This window comes from Octopus sinensis, linkage group LG8 (assembly GCF_006345805.1).
Source record: "Octopus sinensis linkage group LG8, ASM634580v1, whole genome shotgun sequence".
In the NCBI taxonomy this organism is placed as follows: Eukaryota; Metazoa; Mollusca; class Cephalopoda; order Octopoda; family Octopodidae; genus Octopus; species Octopus sinensis.
Window position 1 is genome coordinate 92,802,843 of NC_043004.1, and position 22,308 is coordinate 92,825,150.

The 22,308-nt window shown below is 36.7% G+C and overlaps 1 protein-coding gene across 1 annotated transcript in view; it reads left to right on the forward strand.

Annotated features, from left to right (window-relative positions):
* The window catches only part of LOC115215061, a 68,723-nt gene that overhangs the window by 41,327 nt on the left and 5,088 nt on the right, over nt 1-22,308 (forward strand). Inside the window, exons 11-16 of the mRNA XM_029784208.2 lie at nt 6,083-6,157; nt 9,299-9,469; nt 12,570-12,635; nt 14,618-14,683; nt 15,593-15,658; nt 19,241-19,288. Coding sequence (XP_029640068.1) covers nt 6,083-6,157; nt 9,299-9,469; nt 12,570-12,635; nt 14,618-14,683; nt 15,593-15,658; nt 19,241-19,288 — 492 coding nt within the window. The remainder of the gene's footprint in view (nt 1-6,082; nt 6,158-9,298; nt 9,470-12,569; nt 12,636-14,617; nt 14,684-15,592; nt 15,659-19,240; nt 19,289-22,308) is intronic.

Sequence of the window (22,308 nt, forward strand, 5' to 3'; positions counted from 1 at the left end):
CAGCAACAATTATCATATTAATTAACCAACTTATTGTCAACAAATTCTGGGCAAGTCTGGAAGGAAGTTGAATGCAAAGAGCATTATCACATTATCATCACAATTAGTCTCATTCTCATTATTTTTTTTCCTTGAGTTTAAAATTCCAAATTAGCAAAAGTAAGATAATATTTACTGCTTCTTAATTATGGTTGTTCTGTAGGAACTGACATTACTGCTATTTTTAACTCCAGGAGGATGCCTCCTCCAACTGGTCATCACTTACAAAGATTTTTTAACTAGCTAAATTTAAGATATTCTCATTTTAATAAATCATTATTGTACACAAATAGAGAAATTAAGAAATATCTTATTTCAAATATATGCTACTATTTTAAAATTATGTAAAATATGTTATTTCATAACTTAAAATATACTGTTTCATAATAACTGAAAATATAGTAAAATAAACAAATATTTAGTTAATTCAAAAACATTTGGAGTATATTTTCAACTTACAAAGGCTATTTAACTACAGTTTACAGTGGAAAAAAAATTTTCCTTTAGATATCTGAGATACAAGCTGTAAACAAACAATGTGATCAAAAATCGAAAATGGGTAATGGCTATATGTGCCATATTTCGGGATTTTTTTGTTCCTTCATTAGCACCCATCCAACCCATTGATCATCCATGAACATATTGCTTAACTAGCCACAAAACAGAGCTGTGTAATATTATTGGATATACCAATTTTATAAATTAAACACATTTCTGGAAGCTGGTATGTAAACATTAATGACGTGTAGGAACATGGTATTTTGTTACGCAACATTACCAGTTATTTCATAACTTAATTTATATTACAATATCTTCTTATATTTCAACATATGTTAAAATATATAAAAAAATATTTCCAAATAATTTTAAATAAATCTAAATGTTTTTTAATATTTCGATTTATATTAGAATGTTTTGATTTATTTTAAAATACTTTATGATAGTATTTAAATATTTTATAGTACTTTAAAATATATAATATATTTTACATTGTATAATAATATGAAATTTATTAGAATATTTTCCAATAAGTTATTAATATTTTAAAAAATGAAATTCATTGTTAAACATGAAATTCAAAATCAACGCTCCAAATATTTTTATAAATTTGAATTCAGATTCTGGGTTTTATTATTTTTTTTTTTTTCAATTAAATGTGAATTCAAACTAAACTCTTGCTTTCATTTTATTGTTGTTATTTGGCAGACTCATTAGCTCACCAGACAAAATGCTTTGCAGTATTTTGTTCATCTTTATGTTCTGGGGTGAAATGCCAGTGCGGTTGTGTTGTTTTTCATCCTTTCAGGGTCGATAAAATAAGTACCAGTTGAACACTGGAGTCAATGTAATCAACTTACCACCTCCTCGAAATTGCTGGCCTTGTGCTAAAATTTGAAACCATTATTATTATCATTATTATTATTAGAGTGTGAGAGCAGTGCCTGTTACCAAAGTGACACTTGGGTAAAATATACAAAGCCCAGTGTAACCATCATAACTACCCATACGATAAGGGTACACCAGGCACATGCATCACAACCCTATGTGCGCGACATGGTGAACGCATATCAAGATAAACAGCACATGACCTTGCAGGTGGGACCCAGTTAGAATTTTCTTCAGGTTGAGTAGCTCATTCCATGCAAAAGGTCTCTGAATAAGAGTCATTTAAGGATGTTGAGTGAAACACCCATGTTTCCAGAGGTAAATTATCCAAACTCCAAAGAATTCCTCTCAACACATGGCTATGATACTCCCCCACTACTCCTGCTTGTGATCAGTGATGCACATATCGTCAGCTACTAAGGGACATGCTCAACTGGTTATGGTCAAACAACTGACAAGCAAATCTGTGGTATGGAGCAGAATATTTGCTGTAGCCCATCTTTTTTACCAAGACAAAACAATGTACATGATAACACTTCCAATCAGTTAAGATCAGAAGCCATGTAAACAACTGTCTTGTATTGCATCAGGGCATTTATTATTATTGTTGTTGTTGTTATTTTTACTTTTAATTTGCATATTTGTTACAATCACTTGCCAAGACACACCCAGCATCCTGGGGCAAGTGAAGGATAAGAAATGTTACAGTATGACTGAAAGTTTGGGGAGAGGAGATAGTGAAATATTTTCATGTAATACAACACAGACATTTAAATGGACAGGGTTTCACTAAGGATGTACCCAGTACTTGTGAGCACAATCTTTTGGATTTCTCTGAGACATGGTTCTCCTGGGATATTATCTAGATGTTTCTGACATCCCTTTTTTTTACCATACCTAGAGCAGCTACAATAACAGGAACAGTTCTCATTTTAAGATGCTACATCTTTTGTATTTCAATTTCCAGGTCCTTATATTTACTTAGTTTGTCACATTCCTTGACAGATATATTTTTATCAGTGGGAACACATACGTCTATTAGTGTGCAAATATTTTCTTCCCTGTCTTTAATAATTATGCCTGGTTGATTAGTCTAAATTGTTCTGTCAGTGTTGACTGGAAAATCCCAGAAGATAGTGACATTTTTGCCTTCAGCAACTGGCTCAGGATGATGTTCGTACCAGTAAGCAGTAAGAGTGCTTGATTTTGTAGTGTTTACATATTTTCCAATATAAATACTGTCCTACATTATTGTGGCGATTTTTATATTTGTTTGGTATCAGCACAGGACATCCTAAGACGAGATGGTCTATTGTTTCGTCAAATGTGTCGCAGAATCTGCATTTAGGGTCAGAACCGTTTCGAAGAACATTAGCCTGGTATTTTTTTGTGAGCAAGCTTCAGTCTTGTACTGCCAGTATGAAACCTTCAGTCTCTGCTTATTGACCTGAACTTTTCAGCCACTGATGGGTTATTGCTTGATCTACATTAACTTTTCATGCAGAGGCTTCTGGCTCCATTGCTCCTCAATTTTTTTCCGCCTGTTCTTTTTTGCAGTCTGCTTGATCTATTTTGCTTGTTTTGTGGCAGTGGTTTCAGGTTTTGCAACTATTTCAGGGTTAATGTCAAGTTCCTTTGCGAATTTGCAAGTTTCCTTGATAATCGAATGTGATTTTTTGCACCTTTTGTGTTTGCACACAAGTCACAGCATCCCATCATCTGTACTAGATAAGTACCTGTTCATTGCTATTGTGGAGGTCTTATAGCACAGTTCTACCTGCATTACTCCTCTTCCCCCATTATTTCTAGGTAGGTACAGATAATCAACATCTGCTCTTGAGTGGTGCATGTTCTTAGAAGTTAGTATTTTTCTTGTCTTCCTGTCCAGGCATTGGAGCTCTGTAAGATTCCAGTTAATGATGTTTAAACTATATTGGCCTGCTGGAAGTGCCAGGGTGTTTCGATGCAATTTTTAGAGTTGAGTTCAGATTTTAGTATGAGTCTTATTCTCCTGTAATATTCTTTTCTTATTTTTTCCTTCATAGTAGCATGTTGTATACCATCTCTTTCATTTTTCCGCAGGTATTTGTAATTTTCTTTGGGGTCAAGTTCCTTGATGGTGATGTCAGTATCTAATTTAATGGAAACTGTTTGCCTCTTACAAAAGTGCTTTAGCACACTTATCAAGGCCAAAGTTCATCCCGATGTCATGGCTAAATTCTTTAGCAGTCCTACTAACGCTTCGTCATAATTATTATTATTATCATCATCATTGTCATCATCATCGTTATAAAGGCAGAATTGTTAGTGCACTGGAGAAAATACTTACCAGTATGTCATCCATCTTTACATTCTGAGCTCAAATTCTGCCAAGGTCAACCTTTGCCTTCAGTCCTTTTGGGACCATTCAAGCACTGGGGTCAATATAATCAACAAATCCCCTCCCGCAAAATTTCAGGCCTTGAGCATATAGTAGAAAGGATTATTATTCTTATAGAGTCATTAGCATGGCAGACAAAATGCTTAGCTGCAGTTTGTCCATCTTTACGTTCCAAGTTCAAATTCTGCCATGGTCAACTTTGACTTTCATTCTTTTGGCTTGATAAAATAAGTATCAGTTAAATACTCTTCGAGGTAATCAGCCAGCCCCTTCCAACCAAATTTCATGCCTTTTGCCTGTAGTAAAAAGTATTATTATTATCATTGTCATCATCATCATCATCATTGTCATCATCATCGTTATAAAGGCAGAATTGTTAGTGCACTGGAGAAAATACTTACCAGTATGTCATCCATCTTTACATTCTGAGCTCAAATTCTGCCAAGGTTAACCTTTGCCTTCAGTCCTTTTGGAACCATTCAAGCACTGGGGTCAATATAATCAACAAGTCCCCCCCAAAAAAACAATTTCAGGCCTTGAGCATATAGTAGAAAGGATTATTATTCTTATAGAGTCATTAGCATGGCAGACAAAATGCTTAGCTGCAGTTTGTCCATCTTTATGTTCCAAGTTCAAATTCTGCTATGGTCAACTTTGACTTTCATTCTTTTGGCTTGATAAAATAAGTAACAGTTAAATACTCTTTGAGGTAATCAGCCAGCCCCTTCCAACCAAATTTTATGCCTTTTGCCTGTAGTAAAAAGTATTATTATTATTATTATTATTATTATTATTATTATTATTATTAAGATGACGTCAAAATTAGAAGCAATAGCTGCCAAACTAGGATTGAAAGTCAACCGCGACAAATCAAAAATTCTGTGCATTAATGAAGAAAACAGCAAACATTAAACTAGAAACCAGTGAACTAGAGGATGTAGCCAAGTTTACATATTTAGGTAGTAAGATAACATTTTCAGGCGGCACCGACAAAGATATTAAGACGAGAATAAGTAAGGCAAGGACTGCTTTTCAACCTATTAACAAAAGTATGGAGTGCAAGTGTAATTTCAACAAAGAACAAAATAAGAATTTTTAACACTAACGTAAAAGCGGTGTTATTGTATGGGGCTGAGACATGGCGAACAACAGTTAAGTCAAATAAGCAAATACAATCATTCATCAACAGATGCTTGCATAGTATACTTAAAATTAGATGGCCCGAACACATAAGTAATATGGAGCTATGGCAAAGAACAAATCGAGTTTCGATTAGGGAGCAAATATTTAAGAAAAAGTGGAAGTGGATTGGTAGCACAATTAGAAAAGACACACCAAATGTAGTGAAAAGTGCTTTAACAGTGGAAACCGGATGGATATAGAAAGAAAGGTAGGCCTAAGAACTCGTGGCGTAGATCAACACAAAAGGAACTAGAGAAAGAGGGACATTCATGGCAGAGTATAAGTACAGAAGCGAAAAATTATGAGACATGGAATTCAATTATAAGTGGCCTATACTCCGCGTTGGAGGGTTAAAGGCAGAAAACAAAGAAAGATGGCAAGCTGGCAGAATTGTTACCACACTGGACATGCTCAAGTGGTTATGGTCAAGGAACTGACAAGCAAATCTATGGTAATGAGCAGAACATTTGCTTTAATGATATTTCTACTTTAGCAACTCAATGCTGAATCTGTCTGAAATGTAATGGAAAATGAGTCAGTTTCAAAACATTGATGTTCAAGTCACAAGAGCAAAGTTTGCAGGGTATAATAGTCATATCCTTTCATTTCTAGATAGAAGCAAGTAGGAAATAACACTTACTGACCAAAGACATAAAAATAAAAAATTTGTTACACAGTGTAAGGCTTGTTTCTCTAATACTATATCTTAGCAGGTGAGGTTCTGAAGATTCTACCAGTTTTTACCATTTCTAATATCACCCAAACACCACTTGAAGGTCTATACCAAGTGGTCAAGCTGTCATTGTTTAACCTCAGATCAGTTCTGATTCTTCAGCAAATCTTTAATCAAAGGAATTCCAACAATAACCATTCTACTGTTTTATTTTTCATACATAGTCTATCTTGAGTTATATTATCTAACGTATCTTACCTTATTTTTTTTTTTTTAAGGTGGTAGTATGTGTTTCATGGAGATTTGTCTGTTATTTTTAGCAGATCAAGACATTTCATCTGATTGTCGTTGTGTTGCTGTTCTAAGTTTTCTGAAATATAACAACCACCTAAATCTGTACACTTTTCCAAATCTCTCTTCAGGGAATGCTGTGGTCATTTGCTTTACTTTCGGTCATCAGTCCACCAAAAACAACTCCACGTGGCAATACCACTGCTGTAAGTACTTTATCCCCTTGACTTTCTCTAGTTACCTACCCATCACATGATGTCCCCCAGCCTACCTAAAAAATAAAAGTATAAAAAGGATCTCTCTTCTCTCTCTCTCTCTCTTCTCTCTCTCTCTCTCTATCTATCTATCTATCTATCTATCTATCTATATATATATATATATATATATATATATAAGTTTAACAATTAAGGATAACTTCTTAATAAGGGATCTTAACAAGAAAATTATCAGGTAGTTAGTGTGAAAACCTCATAAAAGAAAAGAATTCGAAAATAATTTTTTTCTTTTGAACAAATTAATTATATCTATATTGTATAGAGGGCATTAATACACATAAATGCCTTACACTAAGAGGGACAAAGTCATTACTACCAAAATTACACTAATCATACCCAAATGCAGTTCCTCAAAGCAAGACATTTAAAAAATGAATTTAGTTCTGTATCACCGTGATTTCACATTTAACTTACGTCTTATGATCCTCAGCAGAACTGATTCTGAACACATCATAAATAAACCACCAACCTTACCTAGCGAAGACGAACAGACATCTATTCACTCCGGCCAAGCACATGGAATGTTTATAAATCATTCGGTAAATGGCGGGCTTTTTCCAACTGCATGTCGGGTAGGAAAAGTATTTCGGAATAAGTTTAACAATTAAGGATAACTTCTTAATAAGGGATCTTAACAAGAAATTATCAGGTAGTTAGCGTGAAAACCTCATAAAAGAAAAGAATTCGAAAATAATTTTTTTCTTTTGAACAAATTAATTATATCTATATTGTATGTTTTCACGCTAACTACCTGATAATTTCTTGTTAAGATCCCTTATTAAGAAGTTATCCTTAATTGTTAAACTTATTCCGAAATACTTTTCCTACCCGACATGCAGTTGGAAAAAGCCCGCCATTTACCGAATATATGATTTATAAACATTCCATGTGCTTGGCCGGAGTGAATAGATGTCTGTTCGTCTTCGCTAGGTAAGGTTGGTGGTTTATTTATGATGTGTTCAGAATCAGTTCTGCTGAGGATCATAAGACGTAAGTTAAATGTGAAATCACGGTGATACAGAACTAAATTCATTTTTTAAATGTCTTGCTTTGAGGAACTGCATTTGGGTATGATTAGTGTAATTTTGGTAGTAATGACTTTGTCCCTCTTAGTGTGAGGCATTTATATATATATATATATATATATATATATACAACTTATAAATAAGGGCAAACGAAAAAATTTCTAATGCCAAATATGCCGAAAATTGAACATATTGTCCATTTCCCATATAATTTTTTTTCCCCCAGTATGCACACTACTCGAAAAAAGGCCGACAGAAATCTCTAAAAAATTCCATTATTACCATATCGGACCAATTTCAGGGTTAGTTCAAAAAGAACCCTCCCTTCATCAGTGATACATGTGGCAAAGAAGTAAATGAGATACTTACTCATACCCATGGTATATATATATATATATAAGGATACTATTGTTCATAATAATATCAGTGGCTTTGCATGCATAAAAAAAACCATAAAGGTAAAAATCATCAATTAATAATCAAGGATACTAACAGGCAGTACCAGCATGCTGAAATGGCAGTCAAAATGACCAAACCACAAGTTCTCACTTAAGCACAAAGATGAAGGCAAGCAAATGAACACTGATATTATTATAAACAATGATTTCTTACATATTTATATAATTTTTTATTCACTTTGATCACCTTTTTAAATTTGCTGTGGCATTAAAAGCAGTCATCGCACACATTGGTTGAGATGAGCAAACTCTTCAACGCTGGATCAGTTAGACTCACTGAAGATGAACTCAGAGTACTTCTCAGAGTTTGAAATCATGACGATATGGGTATGTCTGACTTTTGCAGTTTTCGTTTTTATTTTCAGCATTCGTATGGGGCCTTAGGGTTTTTGTTCATTTGCCCTTCCTTCACCTTTATGTTTAAGTGAGAACTTGTGGTTTGGTCATTTTCACTGCTATAATAGCATGCTGGTACTACTTGTTAGTACTTTTAACTATTAATTTAAAAATATATGTATACATACATGTATGTGTGTGTGTATGTATATATATATATATATATTTCTTTACTACCCACAAGGGGCTAAACACAGATTGGACAGACAAACGGATTAAGTTGATTACATCAACCCCAGTGCATAACTGGTACTTAATTTATCGACCCCGAAAGGATGAAAGGCAAGGTCGACCTCGGCGGAATTTGAACTCAGAACGTAATGACAGGCAAAATACGGATACGCATTTCGACTGGCGTGCTAACGTTTCTGCCAGCTCGCCACCTTTTATTATATATATATATATACATACACTCACACCACATACACACACGCATGCATTTATGAATTTGTTTTGCAAGCTTCTTGATCTGAAATCATTGTGTTGAAACATATATTGTTAATTTTCAGGATAGTCATTTGTTTCTTTCCCTTGTCAAATAAATACATGCACTGTTTATTTGTTTTTCACTTGTTTAGCATTGTTCTTATTTAACTTATGTCCATTGTCCAGAAACCTTTCGACACACATTTGTGACCTCTTCAGGGTCTGTTCCATCAATGTGTTTCCTCCATTGATCAGCTGACACAGTTCCAGTAATATATATGTACATATATATATCCTTTTTTCCTCCCACTCTTCCTGGAAGGGCCATGAGGGTAGCATTCTCAGATACCTCTTTTCCATAGAGCCCTATTAGAAGCAACTCTCATTAGATTTTCTGGCTGAATTCCTAACATTGGGTATACAATTTGATGAATGAGCCACAAGGTTATTGTTAGAGCTGCTAGTACAAGTAGCAAAATCCTCCTGATACCACACCTTACTGTTTAAAAAAAAAACTAGCAGATGCAGCTCAGATAACAGCTGTACAGAACACTTCTGATTATAGATTTGTTGAAGCCAGGCTGACGAAGAACCAAGCAATGTGAATAAAAGATGAGATGATCACAGTTGAGATGCCTTTTTTATCATAGATCCACAGGATCAGGACTGATCTCCTTGGAACAAATCAAAAACAAGCAATCAGTATAAAATACATTATTTTTTTTTCTTTTAATTCAGTGTTTTTTTCCCTTGTTTGTATTTTGAAGGTTTCAATTAATGACAACCCTTTAGGGTGCTTGCCATTTCAAGACAATGCTTATACACCAATGTACAGCTGTGACATGGCCAAAGAGATGGGAATCATGGGAACAATAAGTCTCCTGCTCACTCTACTTAACATCGGCTGCATATTCCTAGTTGGTGTTGTCATGTTGAAGGTAAATGATCTGCTATACTCATTTGGTTTCACATTCTTCTTCCCTCTATGTTATCTGTTTTTCATTTTTTGGCTTTGGCTATCTGTTTTGTTAATGTGTGTGTGAGTGTGTGTTTATCATTATTTTTTTTTGTCTTTCTGTTTACTGCTGTTCATCTTAATTTATACAATCTGAATTTGAATGAATTTATCACTGATATTATATTCTTTAGTCTCTTTTACTTGTTTCAGTCATTTGACTGCGGCCATGCTGGAGCACCGCCTTTAGTCAAGCAAATCGACCCCAGGACTTATTCTTTGTAAGCCTAGTACTTATTCTATCGGTCTCTTTTGCCGAACCACTAAATTACTGTGATGTAAACACACAAGCATTGGTGTTTATGTCACAGTAACTTAGTGGTTCATTTTGGCCGCCATGGGTTTTGCAGTAAATCACTAAATCATCCATAACTTTTGTATTATCCTCTCAAATTACACCAAAATCTCAGACAATAACAATTAATATCGTATTTATTGTGTGTGAAAATTATAGAATATAAAACAACTTTGATAAAAACTTATATCTACTTTTCTGGCGAAAACAATGCCGTTCTGAACATCTTGGCCGCAACTGTATATACATATATACGATAGGCTTCTTTCAGTTTCCGTCTACCAAATCCACTCACAAGGCTTTGGTTGACTTGAGGCTATAGTAGAAGACACTTACCCAAAGTGTCACGCAGTAGGACTGAACCCGGAACCATGCAGTTGGTAAGCAAGCTACTTACCACACAGCCACTCCTATGCCTAATTATAATCACTAATATCTTGAAAATATTTTTGCTATGAATTTTATTATTTCAAAGCACATTTACTGTTCTTTAAAGTAATAAAATGACTCTAAACAGAGTTTTGAGTCAAAATTATTATGAAGATCCAAGTCGACTAAGGTTTCACAGCCAGTAGTCCAGCATGCCAGCATGTCCCAACTCATGCCTGTATGTAAAATGGACTTTAAATGAAAGTGGTGGTGGTGGTGGTGGTGGTGGTGTGGTGGTGGTGGCAGTGGCAGTTGTGGCGGTGGTGGCGGTTGTTGTTGTTCTAACAAATCTGGAAGTTTGATCAGTTCCTTGCATAATACTCTCTGCCCTTGAGTTACTTTGTAACTTCTACCAATTTAAAATTATATATATATATATATATGTGTGTGTGACTCTGTGATAAGAAACTTGTTTCTCAACCACCGCATGGAACCTTGGGCAAGTGTGTCTTCTACTTGGGCTTACTAAAGCCTTTTGAGTGGATTTGGTGGACAGATACTGAAAGAAGCCCATTGTATGTGTGTGTCTTTGTATCTATGTTTGTCTCCCCATCACCATTTGACAACTGGTGCTGGTGTGTTTATATTTCCATAACTTAGCAGTTTGGCAAAAGAGAGTGATAGAATAAGTACTAGGCTTAAGAAATAAGTCCTGAGGCCAATTTGTTCAACTAAAACCCTTCATGGCTGCAGTCAAATGACTAGAACAAGTAAAAGAATAAAAGAATATATATGTATGTGTGTGTATGTATTTATATATTCAACTTAACATGGATGCCTTGTTAGAACATAGGACACCAAATACTACATTATTAGGCTTGAGATATCCTTTCATATAGGCACATGCTTCCCTACCACATGGTTCTGGGTTCAGTCCCTCTGCATGGCACCTTGGGCAAGTGTTTTCTACTATAACCTCGGGCCAACCAAAGCCTTGTGAGTGGATTTGGTAGACAGAAACTGAAAGAAACCCACCGTATATATATCTGGCTTCTGTGCCGGTGGCACATAAAAAGCACCCACTACACTCACGGAGTGGTTGGCATTTGGAACGGCATCCAGCTACAGAAACACTGCCAGATCAGACTGGAGCCTGGTGCAGCCTCCTGGCTTCTCAGACCCCGGTCAAACCATCCAACCCATGCTAGCATGGAAAACGGATGTTAAACGATGATGATGATGATTATTATGTATGTATGTATGTATTTGTGTGTCTGTGCTTGTCCCACTACCGTTGCTAGACAACCAATGTTGGTGTGCTTATGCCCAACTACTTGGCTTACAAAGAATAAGTCTTGGCGTTGATTTGTTTGACTAAAGGTGGTGCTCCAGCTTGGCCACAATCAAATGACTGAAACAAGTAAAAGAATAAAAGAATGTGTGTGTGTGTATTTAGTTAATAAAAAACCTATATCAGAAAGAAGCACACTCTGTATATATATAATTCTATTATGTTTACAGTAGTTTTATGAACAAAGTAAACAGTATTCAATACACACCATAGATTAGATATTTATTTCAATATACTTGTTAACATGCCTTCTATGGCTTTTCTCTAAGTTTCATGTCAAGAAAAAGTAAGCAATCCTCAGATATTCTCTACAAAAAGTAACTCAATTACTGGTGTTAAATCTCTGGCAGTTACTGAGAAGTTCTTCTTTCCTACAGTTTTTTGTTTCTTTTGGTGGGGGGAAGTGTTTCTCAATTTTTAACCCTTAGAATCTGTTGTAGAGCTGTCTTTTTCCACTGTTGTTATATTCCAAAGTTGTCAATGGAATGGTTCCTGGTACTGTATGACCCCCCTGTTGTACAGTATTACTATCCTCAAAAGATTGGGCTGTTATTACTATATCAGCACAGACACAACTATCAACACAATCTACACATACTCTCAACATTCCTGGCCTTCTCGACCTTCTTTTCTGTTGACCAGCTACTGGTCTATTTATAATGGCTGGCTACTACCACTTTTTACCGGGTGGGGTGTACAGTTTCATTATACAACAGAATCCATGAGAACACTTTAGGAGGAGGAGTTTCTGTCATCTATGGAAGATGCAAGTGGACATCCACATGGTTTTATGTTTATGTCAAGAAGATAACGATGTTGTTACAAATTAGCTAGCTATAAACACAAAATCATATGGTCATCCACTTTTACTTCTTCTTGAAGCATAGTCAGTGGAAATTATCCCTGCTAAGGTGTGCTTGTTGTTTCAAAGGATTAACACTTTTAAATTTACTTTATTTATTTACTTTTTTTAACTATTTATTTAATTTTTTTCTTTTCTCTTTGAAGATTAAAGAAGTTGTGCCACTGGCTTCAACAGATGAAACAGCAGAATTTTGGGAGCATGATATACAAGTGAGTTCCTTTTTAACTGATTACTTCAGAACATATCACTGATGTGTGTGGGGGGGATGGGGGAAACATATATTTATATTAATAAATACACATATACAAAATATTTGGTGGACTTAACTTGCTACCTGTTTTGACAACACAAGTTAATGTGTGTCTGCTTTTGGCAGAGATCATTCTGTTGAAAGCATCTGATCCAGGAATGCAGTCAGGAAACATTTCCTTCCTACAATCTTGGACACTCTTGTGTAAGAGAGTGTATGTGTGTGTGCGCATGTGTGCATACATGCATACATGTGTGTGTACATGCATGCATGCATAAAATGTATATATGATGTATGCGTGTACACGTAGCTCCAGTGTCTCAGTTTTGGTGTGGTTTCTGTGGCTGGACACCCTTACTAGCATCTACCACTTTACAGAGTGGACTGGGTAGTTTGCTTTTTTTTGTGGCACCAGCCACGCTCTTTTTTTGTATGGAAACCCATGTTTTCAGCTATGGAGATTCTGATTCTGTAAAAAAATTTGGCAAAAATTACAACTTCAAAATTTCAATTTTTTTGAGATTTGATTTATTTCTGCACTTGTACTTTTTGTAACTTTCAAGTTTCAGTTGTAAAAAAAAAAACAAAGAACAATGAACACTTTAATTTCACTTTGTCATAATATACCTCACTTTACTGCGATCTGTTTGAACAAAACAGAAAGATAATTTTAGTAAATCAACAAAAGATTAATTAGCTGTATCATATTTCTGATTTCAGAATTTTTTTCTTTAATACAGAGAGGATGATGGTTAATGATAATAATTTCAAAACTTACAACAGAGCAAAATAGATATTCCAAAGTCATGGCAACATTTGAGCTGACTATTTAAGAACTACAGGGTTGTTGATGTGTTTTGTTCAGAATTTTTATGGGTCAAAAAGCAAAACCCATTCAACTACTTAACCTGTCACATTAGCAACATCAGTTACAAAGAATTGTTGACAAAGAAGAACTGATAGAAAGGGAAGAGAAGCTAAAACATGCATTTTTCTGAAAGCATGCCTTCCATAGTTATTTTAATGGAATAAAAAAGAATCTTACAGACATTGAAATGATAGTTATTGAAAGATAAGAAGTGGGGGACAAAAGATTTCATATGTGTTTTTCTTTAAGCATGACTAGTGGAAACAAAATGGAAACACAGGGAAGTATCAATCTGGACAGGTTTCCTTTGAAACAAAGTAACTATTTCAGTTTCCAATGATTGGACAACTTTTCAATGTGGTTATAAATACATTGCATTCTTAAATTGATTTTTGAGTTATATAAAAATCAATGGACATGCAGTACATGACTAGCATGTCTCAACTACATGTCACTGATATGTGTGTGTGTGTGTGTGTGTGTGTGTATAAGTATATGTATATATGTATGTTTGTGTGTGTGTGTGAGAAAGAGAGATTGATATTGCTGCCATCATCACTGTCAGCATCATTTTGCATCCACTTTCCATGGTGCCATGAGTTGGATAGGTTGTCACAATTCAAGTCAGTTCTAAGTCAGAGCTACAATTTGACTAGATGGGATGGGAAACACATTCTATGAACATGTTCCATTTCCATCATCATTTCACAGTGATGATCCTGAAATAGACTTAGGTTCAAACACTAGTCAGTAAGTGGGGCCAATGCTCTGCAAAGCCATCAAGGAGGAGGCCCCCAAAATGATGCACATTCTCTCCTAATGACCCTTGAAACCTACAGGCTTGCTGCATGTTGAGTTTTTGATAGACTGCAATTACATCAGCAAGCTGTCTTCAAGTTTCTACCTGGATGTTGTTCCTATTGTCAACCACATTCCTGGGTGAAGAAGGTGCACAACAGAATAGTTATGATGGTGGTGGTGGTGGCGGTGGCGGCGGCGGCAACAGCTGTTTCTGGGATCAGAATAAGTTTTGTTTCCTTGTTATTAAACAAGTTTATTTTTCTCTATTACAGGTGGCCAGGGATTCCTACAAGACTATGAAGGGCCCAGAATCTTTGTCTTTTATTACAGAATATCAGGTGAGGAGTGCTGCATGTATACAGTTCTGTGTCATATTCCAATTTGTACTGAGCATTTTTAATGTTACATTGTTCGTATAAGTGCAGGCATGGCAGTGTTAAATCTGGAGTATTATCTCCTAATGTAATATCCTTGTCAGTATGAATGTCTTTTGGGGGCTAAACCATTTTTGTAAAGGTACTTGATAACACCATGGGGCCAAATTTCATCCATCTTCTGGAGAAGTCACTGCTAGTTATTTTTGAAGTTTTCTTTGAACATCAGATGTCAGTACGTAAGATGTTACAGCTCTGGCATCACTCTTTCATAGTCAGCCTATGAACTTACCAGCCCACCCTCATAGCCATTCTATCAAAAAATGGATCAAGTTTTCTATTTATTATTTTACATTTCACTGTTTTCACTGTGGCTATGAGGAGGAAGCACATATAAGGGGTTTAGCTGATCATATGGACCCAATACAAAATGTATAAGAATGTTTCCTTCATGTTCAATACTATATCAAGCTACATATTCTTTGCACACACACACACACACACACACACACACACACACACCTTTCCTCATTCTTTTCCTTTTTTTCAGAATTTTAATTAATAGCTGAGCCATTTTGGGCATTACTTCTATGCATAACATCTCAACCCTTTTGGACCCCTTTTCTGTCCAAACTAAACCTTGCTGGCTCTTATAAAACCATTCTCCTATCTATAGTCACCAAATGGGACCAGTGATGGAATCTACTATATAAATAATTACTACTCCTTTCCCAAACACCAATCGTTTACTATATAACTATAACAATATTGTTTACATTTTATTGACAGATTGCTTACAGACCTCTTAGCCAGAAATACTTGTCTCGTCAGCAATTTCTGTTTGTGTTCAGACCCGTTTTTCTCTATTTGCAGAAACTTTTAGAGAAAGAAAGAACCATGGATCTTAATAACTTGACGCGCAGGAATCAACTGTCAAGGGTAATTAGTCATGCTTATACATTTTTCGTTCTTTTTCTTTCATTACTCATTCATCTCTTTCACACACATTAACATTACCAAACTTACTTCTGAAAGGCTAAACTTCCCCTTCATGGCCAAAAAATATTTCAGCCCTGATCTGTTACTGCCTCAAAACATCAATTCCACCTTCACTACATAAATAATAATAATAATAAATGCGCCCTTTTAAAGCCTAGCCAGGCTCATGGGCCTGGTTTTCCGGTTTCTATGGCATATGTGTTCCCCAGCTGGACGGGATGCCAGTCCATCGCAGCGTTACTCATTTTTGCCCGCTGAGTGAACAGGAGCAACAGGAAATGAAGTGTTTTGCTCAAGATCACAATGCGTCGCCTGGTCCAGGAATCAAAACCACAATCTTACGATCATGGTGCTGACACCCTAACCACTAAGCCATGCGCCTCCACACCTTCACTACATGCAGAAAGAAAAAGAAATCTCTGGGGTTTTAGTCTTTGTTTCATTTTTATAATAGGCGCAGGAGTGGCTGTGTGGTAAGTAGCTTGCTAACCAACTACATGGTTCCGGGTTCAGTCCCACTGCGTGGCATCTTGGGCAAGTGTCTTCTGCTATAGCCCCGGGCTGACCAATGCCTTGTGAGTGGATTTGGTAGACGGAAACTGAAAGAAGCCTGTCGTATATATGTATATATATATGTATGTGTGTGTGTGTTTGCGTGTCTGTGTTTGTCCCCTTAGTATTGCTTGACAACCAATGCTGGTGTGTTTACGTCCCCGTCACTTAGCAGTTCGGCAAAAGAGACCGATGGAATAAGTACTGGGCTTACAAAGAATAAGTCCCGAGGTCGATTTGCTCGACTAAAAGCGGTGCTCCAGCATGACCACAGTCAAATGACTGAAACAAGTAAAAAAAAAAAAGCTGACAAAATTTCTCTCACTACCTATGGTGATTTTGTATTTATAACACTATTATTAAGAGCTTTGTTAAACTTAATACACTGATTTGCCTTAAAGATAAATTCTCAGTTACTGGTTGGATTAAAAAATTGCTGATGCATTAGCAGTGCTTGTTTTTGATGTTATGAAACTTATAGGTTTATTATAATAATAAACCCATAGATAATAAACTTATAAATTTCAGGAATAAACATATAGATTTCAGTAATCATCCTTACTGACATTGTTGCATCATTCAAGGCTGAGTCTTTGGATCTACTTTTGGCATTAGCATTTGTTAATTGTCCTTCCAATCAAAGCGTTACTGTCATTGTAATAAAATATGCCCAGTAGCAAGATAAAATCATGGCAATTGGATTTGTGTAGAAATACAGATTTCCAAAGTGGCTGAAGAGATCTCCAAACCTCACCGTACCATCTAACATGGTGTGTGTCCAGACCATGAAACATCATTTCAGATGTTTGCTCTGCATCATGTCTTCTAGCCCAGCATAACAAAATATTGTCACCAGTACTATTTCCCCCATTGGCTTGCTTCCACTCTTAGAGACAAAAGAAAGTAAATATGTTTTAAACTCTGAAATATTCTATCATTCTTTGCCATTTTGACTCTAAAATATATTTGGTGTTTCATATTACGCACACGCACACAAATACATATTTTTTATATATTTTTCAGATATCAATTTTAATTTTATTTTATGTATCTCCATTATTGTATCATATTTTTTTGTACAATTTGCTTTTACAATATCATCATCATCATCATCATCATCATCATCATCATCATCATCATCATCATCATCATCATTTAATGTCCATTTTCCATGCTGCCATGGGTTGGACAATTTGACTGAGGATTGGCAAGCCAGTAGGCTGCACCAGGCTCCAATCTGATCTGACATGGTTTCTACAGCTGGATACCCTTCCTAATGCCAACCACTCCAAGTGTTTTTATGTGCCACCAGCACAGGAGCCAGTCAGGCGGCACTGGCATTGACCACATTCAGATGGTACTTTTTACATGCCACTGGCATGTGGAACCAGTCAGGTGGGACTGGCATTGATTCACACTTGAATGGTGCTTATTACATGCCACCAGCACTGTCATCACCCACAACTACGATTTCCATTTGATTTTACTTGACTCAATAGGTCCTCTCAAGTGCAGCGTATCGCTCGATGATTCAAGGGCACTTTTAAATGGGCTGGTTATGTGCTACTGGTATTGGCACCGCTAGGATCTCACTTTACTTGCTGGGTCATTGGCCATTTGACTGAACAGGGTTTCTCAAGCACAGCATATTGCCCAATGATTCAAGGGTACTTTTAAATGGGTTGGTTACGTGACACTGATATCGGCCACGGCTGTTATCTCACTTTACTTGCTGGGTCTTCTCAATCACAGCATATCTCCAAAGGTCTCTGTCTCTTGTCATTGCCTCTGTGAGGCCAAATGTTCGAAGGTTGTGCTTTACCACCTCATCCTATGCCTTCCTGAGTCTCCCTCTTCCTCAGGTTTCTTCCACTGTTAGAGTGTGACACTTCTTCACTTAGCTGTCCTCATCCATACATAACACATGGCTATACCAGCGCAGTCATCTTTCTTGCACACTACATCTGATGCTTCTTATGTCCCACATTTCTCTCATGGCGCTTACACTCTGTCTTCTATGCACACTGACATTATGCCATTTCTTTCAAGCCTATATTTGTCCTCAACATTCATGGCCCATGTTTCTCTGCTATGTAGCATATCTGTTCACACACATGCATCATACAGTCCACCTTTCACTCTGAGTGAGAAGCTCTTTGTTACCAGCAGAGGTAGGAGTTTTCTGAACATTGCCTGGGCTATTCTTATTCTTGTGGCAACACTCTCAGAGCATCCATCCCTGCTACAGACTTGGTCACCTAGGTAGCAGAAACTATCAACTACTTCTATTCCCCCCCACCCTCGACCTGTGCTGGAATCTGTTTACTGTACATCTTCAGTATTTATCACCCCTATACACCTGCCACACACAAGAACTATCTTCTCGGTTATCCTTCCTTTGATATTGCTGCACCTCTTATGTGTCCATAGCTTACACTGGTACATCTTGTGGAGTTTCTACCTACGTCTTTTCTACAGATCAAGCAGGGCCATCTACCTGAAGGAGTTTGTGATTTGTCCACCTTCCTATTTACTAGGACTTTGGTCCATCATACCCTGTCAGCCAATTATATCTTACTCTTATATTCCATTATGCAATTAGTGATCGGTATCTTATTTGGATACCTTTTTATACATTTTAATGAATATATTTTATGTTCTATTTTTCACAATCATTCAAAGTTCAGCAAAAAGAAAGTCCTCACTTTATGAAGATTCAACTTATCTCACTCATAATATCAAGTACTCTTTTCTCTGACTTGTTTACACACACATGCGCATGCACACACATACACACACACACACACATGTATATCTGCATATATACATGTGTGTGTGTCTGTATGAAGTTTGCATTCTGTATGTCTTCACATCATTTGAGCCAAGTACTGATGTTATATTTACATCCATTGTAAACAGCATATGTATATCTAAACAATATATATATATATATAAATTTTTCTGTTTCAGTTTTATGCTGATGAATTTAATCATTCAGAATTCAGCCCCAGCCCCAAGGTAAACATTTTATCTATTACTAAAAGAGCACTCACATGCACACACACACACACGCAACACACACACACACACATTCATACATGCACACACACACATTCACAGATTGACTGATAGAAAGTCAAACAGACTATCAAGTTTATCTGGCGGGCATTCAAGAAAGAACAAGAAAAAAAAAGGGGGCACCATTCAATCCTATATCTTATTTTATGCATTTCATCAGCATCAATAATCACCATTGTCACCAACACTATCAACATAATCAGTAGTGAGCCAATAAAAGGAACTGGACAGTCCTAGATGCATTGTGCCTGAAAAAGGAGAGAGTGGTAGACATCAGTAATGAGTGATAGGGATGTAACAGATGAATGGTGAGATGGAAGTAACGGCTGTATATACACACACACATCATCATCATCTTCATTTAACATCCATTTTCCATGCTAGCATGGGTTGGACGATTCGACCGAGGTCTGGGAAGCCAGAAGGCTGCACCAGGCTCCAGTCTGATCTGGCAGTGTTTCTACAGCTGGATGCCCTTCCTAACGCCAACCACTCCGTGAGTGTAGTCTGTGCTTTTTCCATGCCACTGGCACAGGAGCCAGAGGAGGCTGGCAAATGGCCACAATCGGTTGGTGCTTTTACGTGTCACCGGCACGGACGCCAGTCAGGTGGCACTGGCATCTGCCACGTTCGGACGGTGCTTTTTACGTGTCACCAGCATGGGTGTCTTAACTACAATTTCCATTTGATTTTTATTTTAATATTGACATACTTGACTCAATAGGTCTCCTCAAGAACAGCAGGTCACTCTATGATCCAAGGTTAGCACAGCAAGCCGTCCTGCGACCCATTTGTCGGGTCTTCACAGTCACAGCTTATCTCAGAGGTCTCGGTCTTCGTCATTTCCTTTGTGAGGCCCTACATGCCACCAGCACGGGTATCACAGCTACAATATCCATAAGATTTTTATTTGATGTTGATAACTTGACACAATAGGTCTCTCAAGCACAGCAAGCCATCCTACAAGCCATGAACTCACTTCATTTGTCGGGTCCTCGAAGTCACAGCATATCTCCAGCATATATACACAACATATGTACACATATGTACATATTTCCATATCAGTAATATGCTACTCAATGATATGAATGTGTGTGTGTGTGTGTGTGTGTGTGTGTGTGTGTGTGTGTGTGTGTGTGTGTGTTGTGTGTGTGTGTGTGTGAGTGTTTGTGTATATGTGTGTGTATTGTTTGGACCATTTTATCAGATCATAGTGAATCATGTTGCATTGTTGCATTTCCTTACATTGTTGTTCAACAACCGACAGCTGAAATCTCAAATATCATTCCTGTGGGAACAAAATTTTGATTGCAACTTTAATGTGAACACAAGTAGTTTCATGTGGGTTGATATTAAAAGGATTGAAAGAATTGTTACAAAATGAAAAATTTGGAAGTTTTTATATTGATTTTATTTCTTATGGCATTGAGTGGCATGGAGTGTGATGACCCCACCAATCTGGCTTCTAAACTGTTTTACTACATGATAACAAAAGTGCCAGACATTCCATCATGACTCAGTGCGTTCTGGGACTCACTTCCTTCCAGTTTAGGTCAACGATTGTTGGCAAACAATGGGTATTGAAACTGTGTTACAAGCTCGATTTGTTTGGTGCTTACCTCTTTTTGTATAGTATTCAGCTCTAGAATTGAACACCTTTTTCACATTATAGGTGCAGGAGTGGCTGTGTGGTAAGAGGCTTGCTTACCAACCACATGGTTCCTGGTTCAGTCCCACTACGTGGCACCTTGGACAAGTGTCTTTTACTATAGCCTCGGGCTGACCAAAGCCTTGTTAGTGGATTTGGTAGATGGAAACTGAAAGAAACCCGTCGTATATATGTATGTGTATGTATATCTATATATATATATATATATATATATATATATATATATATGTGTGTGTGTGTGTGTTGTGTGTGTGTGTGTGTGAGTGTTTGTGTATATGTGTGTGTATTGTTTGGACCATTTTATCAGATCATAGTGAATCATGTTGCATTGTTGCATTTCCTTACATTGTTGTTCAACAACCGACAGCTGAAATCTCAAATATCATTCCTGTGGGAACAAAATTTTGATTGCAACTTTAATGTGAACACAAGTAGTTTCATGTGGGTTGATATTAAAAGGATTGAAAGAATTGTTACAAAATGAAAAATTTGGAAGTTTTTATATTGATTTTATTTCTTATGGCATTGAGTGGCATGGAGTGTGATGACCCCACCAATCTGGCTTCTAAACTGTTTTACTACATGATAACAAAAGTGCCAGACATTCCATCATGACTCAGTGCGTTCTGGGACTCACTTCCTTCCAGTTTAGGTCAATGATTGTTGGCAAACAATGGGTATTGAAACTGTGTTACAAGCTCGATTTGTTTGGTGCTTACCTCTTTTTGTATAGTATTCAGCTCTAGAATTGAACACCTTTTTCACATTATAGATGCAGGAGTGGCTGTGTGGTAAGAGGCTTGCTTACCAACCACATGGTTCCTGGTTCAGTCCCACTACGTGGCACCTTGGACAAGTGTCTTTTACTATAGCCTCGGGCTGACCAAAGCCTTGTTAGTGGATTTGGTAGATGGAAACTGAAAGAAACCCGTCGTATATATGTATGTGTATGTATATCTATATATATATATATATATATATATGTGTGTGTGTGTTTGTGTGTCTGTGTTTGTCCCCCCAATATCGCTTGACAACCGATGCTGGTGTGTTTGTGTTTCCGTAACTTAGCAGTTCGGCAAACGAGACCAATAGAATAAGTACTAGGCTAGCAAAGAATAAGTCCTGGGGTCGATTTTTCCGACTAAAGGCAGTGCTCCTGCATGGCCGCAGTCAAATGACTGAAACAAGTAAAAGAGTAAAAAAAAAAAAGAGTAAAAGAGTATTATGTTCACTGACAAAAACTTATGGACATGTATACACAGAAAAGGAATTTTACAGTAAGTGATTACTT